The sequence below is a fragment of the Puccinia triticina genome, chromosome 14A (genome assembly GCF_026914185.1).
Source record: "Puccinia triticina chromosome 14A, complete sequence".
NCBI classification, from domain to species: Eukaryota; Fungi; Basidiomycota; class Pucciniomycetes; order Pucciniales; family Pucciniaceae; genus Puccinia; species Puccinia triticina.
In genome coordinates, this window is record NC_070571.1 from 1713833 (window position 1) to 1722016 (window position 8184).

Sequence of the window (8184 nt, forward strand, 5' to 3'; positions counted from 1 at the left end):
TGGTATTGTTTCTGATAACGCATCAAACAATAGCATGATGATTGATGAGTTGGAAAAACTGGACTGGAATTGATTCAAAGGTGAGCCGCAATGGATAAGGTGCTTTGCACATATCCTCAACCTCATAGTCCAGGCAATACTTCAACAATTTTCTTGCAAAAAGAACACTCCTGGAGCTGTTGAGATCAAAGATTCCAATGAAGAAGATGCTAATGATCTAATTGAAAGGTAGTTTGATTTCTGGTCACACTTACTTCCCTTCTTGGTGTTTATTAATTGTGGCCGGCCGCATTGATACATTTGCAGTTTCAACAGCAAGAGCAAAATCACTGGCTCTGATGATGAGGATGACCTCACTAATTTTCCTGACATTAACAATGGCGAACTTGCCAAGGATGACAATCTCACTTTGGCAGATCTCAAGAGTTTTGTCAATCAAATGCTTTGGTCAGAAACCAAAGAAAAATGTGCATTTATCATTTGCTTATAGCCAAATACATAGCAGAGCTGAGGGTGCCAGCTCCACTATGCCTTGAACTTCGCAAGTTAGTTGGCAAAGGCTTGGTTCACTCAGCCCATCCACATCCTGTAAGCCATCCGCAGCACCTCAGACCTTCACCACTTACTCAGTCTCACTCAGCTCATCTGGCCCTCCAACTTCAAACCAGCTCAATCCCAGCTTACATCCAGCACTTCAACAGAAAACCAGCGCAGAAATTATCCCAAAACCGTCAGCTCACTCAGAGAAACAACAATCCAGCTCCAAAAACCATGGTTTCTTCCCTGCATACACAAATAATTGAGAATGGCACACAAGGCCCTAACCAACCAACCCGTGGAACTCAAAATTCAACTCGTGGTCAAGGAGGAACCCGTGCTCAAGGAGGAGGTTTTCACTCACAAGGTCGTCAGGTCCCTCAACAAGAAAACGGTGAAGCACCATCTTCAAGTGAAGATGACCATGTTAATGATGAATCCAATGAGTCTGATCCACTAGTTGGCTTCAATTTAGATAATTTTGAAAGTCAAATCAGCTCCTGGACTGAACCATTACTACAAACGACTTTGGCAAAGCAAAAGAAAAACTCCAATTGAATTCCATCTGATGTTGTGGAACTCCGTCCGGTGCAGGCCGGCGGCAGTTAGTTGGAGGGGAATTGGGGAAAAGAAATTTTATGTGCCCTCCGGGTGATGGTCGGGATGAGCGATGAGGATTGGTTAAGCGTTGAGGTTTGGGGGGTGGGAAGATTTTACGACGGCGTTGAGCGCGCGTCGGCGGTTTGTTGTTTTGAGGGAAGAAGAAAGCTCGGATTAAGGAAGCGATTCTTGAGGATCAATAAGATTCAGTATGGCGCTTTGGAGGGCGCCGGATAATGAGAGATAAACTTCTGATGGATTCCTAATGGGATCAGCTAGGTTCCATGCCCCCCTTCCTCTGAATTCGTGGGCGAACTCAGACTCCAGGAAGCGCCGCGCACTGCGGACCCGTCATCACGCCCCGCACACGCACAAGCTTCAACACACACAACACAACCAGACAAAACAAACAAGAAACAAAAGAAATAAAGCCAAACCCTTCCCACTGTAACCATCCAACGCGCGCAGTAAAGGAAAGGAAAAAAAATCAAAGTGTAAAGAAAACAAAACACCAAGAGAGAGAAAAAAAAGAAAAGAATAAAAGAAGATTGAAAAGCTCCTGAGACGTCTTGAGGGAGATGCCCGCCGCGCCACCGGAGATCTTGATGCCTTGAGGGTTTGATCTTGACGTCCTTCCGCGTGCCGCGCCGCAAAATGAGAGTTGTCCCTGCGTGTACCAAATGGCGCACCACAACGTACAGGAGGTTCTCAAGTTCCACCGGTCTAGATACAATAAGATCAAGTTGATGCTTGCTCTCATCGGAAGAGTCTCTGAGAAAACTGTAAATGCCTGGCTGTAAGTCCTTAGTGAGGATCCAAAATCTATGTGATATACTCATTCAAATTTGTTGTTGATTTCAGTGGAGAAGACAGACCCAGAAGAAAGAAGAGTAGCTACAACCAATTCCTGGCATTTAGTGCTAAAAGCGTGGATACCCCAGGTGATTCTATTATCTCTCATCTCCAAATTATCTCTTGATTATCAATCTGACATTCAAACTTTTAGTTCCACCAAAAGGTAAGGATTGCCAAGTGAACCTGGGTACCCGTGGCGGGTGCGGGTACTGCCGCTGTTTTTCAGCAATTCTGGCTACCTGCAATCCCACCCGGCACCCGCTGGCGGGTACCGCGGGTGTTTTTCGCGGGTACCGCAGGTACTTTTTTTTTTATTTTGCCCTCAAAAGTTTCAAAACCCTTGGTGACAAGTTTAGACAATCTTTACTTTCATTTTGACCTATGTGTAGTTAGTCATATACTATGTATGGAACCAGAAACATGATGAAATAAAAAAATAACACAATAACTAAAATTGTTACACTGTGAGCTTGAGTGTTACCCTTTTCTCTTTTTTTTTTGCTCTTCCTTGAGGCCATCCTTCCATTTTTTAGGAGCCCCTGGCTCAATCAGGTTATTCTTTGAATAAAACGCCACCAACATACCCCTAGTAACGGAAACCGAGTTGAGACGGTGTCGAGATAGGTTTACATAATGGCGGCCAAAGGAAAATGCGCGTTCCACATCAACTGACGTTGCTGGATAATATGAAAGTTAGATGAGAAACGTCAGCTTTCTGATATAACATTAAGGAATCATCAAATGAAAAATTTACCTGGGCAGCTCAAGACATCAAGCACCATTTGCGAAAGCCCACGGTGTGTATTGCCAGCGGTCTTTTGCTGGATCCACCATTTGAGTGCATCAATTGGAGCACCGTCATTCAAAATGAGCCCCAAAGCTAGCCACGTTTTGAGCGGATCAGTTATGGAATGGCCTCGGGCCGCAAGAGCAGCACCCAATTGTGCTATGTTTCCAGTCCTTGACTGGTTCAATCAAATGTAAGCAAATATCATGAAAGTTTGATTGATTCAAACCGAGTAAATCTTACCTTGGTTGTTTTCTGTGGGTCAGTGCGGGCTGGAACATTTGGCACAGGCTTGTAATGTGCATTGAACAGCTCTCGGGTGAGTCTCAGAGCCTCCGTAATCCATTCCTCCTCCCATCCTGCGATCTTGAAGTATTCATCTTTGAATGATGGATGCAGTACTAAAATAAAGTAATTTAGTTGTCATAATCCATGGAAATATTAAAAAGGGATTCAGAATCTTACCCATGGCAATTCAAAACAATGGTGAACAGTCAGTCAGCGTATAGTATTTGTTGGTCAGCTGAAGGCCAACTCGACAAGCATTTTGCAGGGCTGGCGGGTAATTGTTGTCAGATCCTTTGATGGCATTTGACAGCATGTCTGTAATCTTGTCAATGAATACTATGACATGAGTTAACCAAGCCGATCCGCATGTTGATACTTGAAGCGTTTGCTCATAGAAGGGCTGGAGAATTGTTACCAAGTGGTCAGCTAATTCAAGGTCAACGGAATTGATGTGATATTTATGATCCAAGCCGTGCTTCTTGTCCTTCTGCCATACCAGACTGTTGACAAAAAAGATGTTAGTTTCCCTTTGGTGACAAGCAATAAAAATTCAATAATTACATTGCCTTCTTGCATCTGACGATGCCAACCACCTGATCAAAGGTTGAGTTCCACCTTGTGCGAACGTCTTGAACAATGCTATGAGGCCTTTTGCAATCCATTTCTACGCAGAGCTTGGCGAATTTGGCCTTTGAATTCGTCAATTTTGAAGTTTGCGAGCCACTGCGCGGAACTGAAAATAGGAGATAAATGTGATGAATCAGAAAGAAATTCAATCCAATTGAGGAAAAATTGACCCACCTTAGCCAGAGTTTGTCGGCACATTGCGGTTGTGTAAAGATCAGTGTCTTCATCCTCATCACTCAGATCCTTGATGTCTTCAAGAGTGAGCTTGGGCTCCAAATCTTTTGGCTGAAAAGCTTCATCAGCTGTCTCGGGGTCATTGTCCTCTTCCAAAGGAGTGACCTCATTCTCGTATCACCCTGTCTGGTCCAGGAGGTTCCAGGAGGTTATGGGGTGCCGGACGCCTTGGGTACACTTCCGGGCGCGCTGTAACCCTGGAACATGTACCAGGGCTTCACAGGTATATCATGTCCATTCCTGCTGGGCTCAGGTCACGGGACAACCCTAAAACGGCCGGGTACCCCGCGAGTTCTAGCCTAGGTGCACCTCTATGCTAAAAGCGACTTTGGACGATTGTCCAAATTCACTCGGCCTTGATTTGGCCTCGCTGATGAAGTGCAAACTCCATTTTGATTCAAAAAGAGGTATGACCTCCATTTGGACCTCCATCAAATGGAGGTTGTACCCCCATCAGATGGAGGTTGTACCCCCACCAGATAAAGGTTGTACCCCCATCAAATGGAGGTTGTACACCCATTGGTTGGAAGTACAACCTCTGTTCATTGGATGTTGAACTCACATTCAAGTTTTTACTACGCGCACACCATAAAGGGTGTAGACAAGCTTGTACACCATCATGTTTGGCGGGCAGGGACACGTACGCCAAGAAACCCGGTCCTCAGTCCCGTACGCCTGCATACTTGGCGTACAGGACTGGGGACACCAATTCCCCAAACTTCAGCTCGCCGAGAGGAATACATACCTCTCGGCAAGATGGACTTTGACCAGCTCGCCAAGAGGAATACATACCTCTCGGAGAGATGGAATTTGACCGGCTCGCCGAGAGGAATACAGAACGCTCGGCAAGATGGATTTGCACCATCTCACCAAGAAGAATACATTGCTCTTGGCGAGCTGGGCTTTGGCCATCTCGCCGGGAAGAATACCCTTGGCGAGCTGGTTTACAAATTCACCTCGCCGGGAGGTATGTATTCCTCCCAGAGAGCTGGTACAAATTCATCTCACATAGAGATATATATTTCTCTTGGCGAGCTGGAATCTTACCAGCTCGCCGGGGTGTCCTGGCGTACTTTTCCCTTCACGCCAAAACGCAATGACATACACACCTGTGTACGGCTTTTTGGCGCGCACGTAGGAAAAATTTGGTGTGCATTGAGCATGACCCAAAAGAAAAAATAAAAGAGAAAAAGAGAGTTAGAACTCTATTGCAACTTCCCTTCCCAGAGGGGGATTGGATTTCTGACTCACAAGAAGCTACAAGACCCACATTCAAAATTTCAGATGGCCAAGGTGGTGTAAGCAACCTCATGGGAGCCAGAATCCTAATTCAAGTGAGTTTTTGATTTAAGTCCATAAATAATTACATATCTTAATAGAAACTGCACACCTTTGGGATTCTTCAAGGCAGAAGGTAGAAAAAAGCATATATGATCTTTTTAGGTTCAAAGTTGAGAATATATAAGAAAAATATACAACAAAAGTTTCAGAAGGATTTGCTCTGTTTACAACTGTTGTTATATATATATTTCAGCATGGCAATGTGCACTCATTGCCTTCTTTTTTTGGGTGGTGTCTACCTCAGGCAAAAACCGGTGTTCTAGAAGGTCTAGGTGCTGCCACTGTAGCCAGATCGGTGGAAACATCATCTGATCCAGTGGACATATGGCTCTTGGGTGGCCTGTATTTGGACGACGGGGAACCGGTTAATGGTCTGAAGTGGTGGGCTGACCAGAAACAGAGCGGAAACAATCACCATGGCCTCTGGCAGATGGCTCTTGATGTTCTGTCTTGCCCAGGTAAGCTTAGAATATGGCATTTTCTGAATTATTAAACTTTGGCTAACTCTCTATATACATAGCAACAACTGTTGATGTAGAGCGCACTTTCAGCTTTGTCCAGGACTATGTCTTGGTCAGGAGACACCAACTCAACGCAAAGTCAGTTAGCCAAGGCATGGCTGTTTCCTTCTACTCTAAGAACAACCTTATCAAACCTCTGGTGCTCCACGAACATAACAAAAAGGCAAAGAATAAGACTCAGAGTCATTTCAAGGAAAGGAGCAGAGTCAAGGTGATAGAAATATAGTTTTGGTGGAGTGAAGTTCAGTCACTGTCACAAAGAGGTTATCTGAAGAAATGAAAACATAATTCTGTGATTTGCAAGCATTTTTTGGTTGCGGGTACCTGCGGGTACCCAAACGGGTACCGCAAATACCCGCTCTGGCCCCCCCAGCGGGTGCGGGTGCGGGTGCGGGTGTTGGACTTGGCCTGAAAACAGCCGCGGGTACCCAAACACGAGCAGGTACCCGGGTCCTTTTTGCCCATCTCTAGTTTGAAATCAATTTTTATTCTTCAAGTATCAAACAGTGTCAAAGCTAGGAAGACCTGTGTAATGTGGAATTGTACTTCAAGAAACATGAAATTTGAAGATACAGGAGTTTTTCTTCCTTGCCATTTTTACCAAGGTATGAGCCATAAAACAATTTTCAATTTGGAAGTGTGAATAGATGTTTATTTGGGAATCTGCACCTTGCCTAGTACATGACTACACTTGGTACAATTTCTGAACATTTACCTACAACTGACTGGAAAATGCATGTCCTAGAGGCCAAAATTAAGCTTCTAAAGGGAAAGGGGGGTATGTTATTTGATATTGACAGGCGCACCAATATTCCCTTGCTCCTGGAACCAGCTGAAGAAATACTTCAACAGCTGGTCTGAGAACTCCACGGTGAGCAGTCAATTCTTAAATTTTCACGCACATCTCAGTGTGGGTAACACCTTTTGCCTTGTAGATTGACCATCTTCACATCTTTTCCCCAAATGTTTTCCACAAAGTTTCTCCTATTTGAAGCATTATTTCATCACAGGTTGTGAAGCCCCGCACAGCCCATGGGGTTCACAAAGCCACACGAGCCATGTCATGTGAGGGGGACTATAGTCAAAAGCCATTCCCCCCACCCACCTAGTCCGGCAGAGATCCAACCTTCATCTCTGACCGGGCTAGGTAAGCCATTTCTTCCTCTCTCTTGCTCAGACTCTGTTTCTTTCCCTCCCCTCTTGGGAGGCTCTGTGTACATAGACTAATGAGAGATCCAACCTTTGTCTCTGAAAGGGCTAGCAATAAAACCCCAACCTTGGTACTAGAACTGTCTGAGCCTTGAGCTCCATCCCCCTTTGAGACTCTGTCCCATGGCCTAGTGAAGAGCTCCAAGCGAGCTCTTACACAGGTAACTTTATTTCCATGTGCATGGCTCAAAAAAATAGTGCTGATTGCTTTTGCCATATGTAGGTGCTTATGTAGCACTGGCTGTTGAATTTTGAACTTGAGAGACCAAAATGGGGTCTGAGAGGTGAAGCAAGAATATGGGCAGTGAGATGGGGATTTCTCACTGGACCGGCTCAAAGGGAATAAAAAGAAGGAGATGAACCGATAATTTTGATTCACATGTATCTAGCACTGTATAAGTAGTCTATGTACATGTGGTCAAAATGTGGGTGAGAATAATAATGAATAAAAAGGAATATTGAATAAGAAACTTCTCAAACTCATTGTGACATGTCAAAAGGTACATTATTATCCCCATCAGAGAAGCGCGCAATCTAGAGGATAAGCAGTAACCTGGAAAGCTAATACATACTCTATTCTAATCAGGGATCAATTTCTACAAGATAGTAAGAGAGAAGCATGACCAAGGATAAAAGACAGACCACATAGAGAGGGGGAAACATAAGTGTTGGATAACTTTGATCTGAAAAAAAGCCCATAGAGGAGGATAAAAAAGGATGGAATGGTGTGAGGAAAAAGTGTAGGGATTTTGGGGATGAGTAGAAACAAGACTAAACTTCAACACTGGCTTTTAATTATGAATTCCCCACTGCGGACCTGTTGTATCCAGACCACGCAAAATCATTGACCTTAGGATAGCAGGAGCAGCACAATTATGTGAGGACAAGCATTAAAAAAACTTGGGTCTGGGGCTTGAAGGTTGGTGCAAGTGAACTATGGCCGGGTGAAGAAATTTGGATTGGCTCAGCATGACCCCTTTTCCCTTGGGAGGTTCTTTTTTACTTTTTTAATGTGCACCCTCATGTTTGGGTGAACATCAGGGTGGAAATTGGCCAGCAGCTAACACCTGTACCCATACTCAATGAACAGGTAGTGCTGACCATTGCGCTGGGAAATTCCTGGCTTGTTGAACACCACATGCTGTCCATGTATCTGGGCTTTCCCAAGCTCTTTGGACAGTATAT

General features: G+C 44.6%; 1 protein-coding gene across 1 annotated transcript; it reads left to right on the forward strand.

Moving 5' to 3' along the window:
• Nucleotides 1–805: 805 nt before the first annotated feature.
• Nucleotides 806–1864, forward strand: PtA15_14A133 (uncharacterized protein; the record flags this gene model as incomplete). The annotated part of the gene is made up of 2 exons (XM_053162818.1): nt 806–983; nt 1839–1864. 2 exons carry the CDS (start codon nt 806–808, stop codon nt 1862–1864), a joined length of 204 nt encoding a protein of 67 aa, XP_053026806.1.
• Between the last annotated feature and the right edge of the window lie 6320 nt (nt 1865–8184).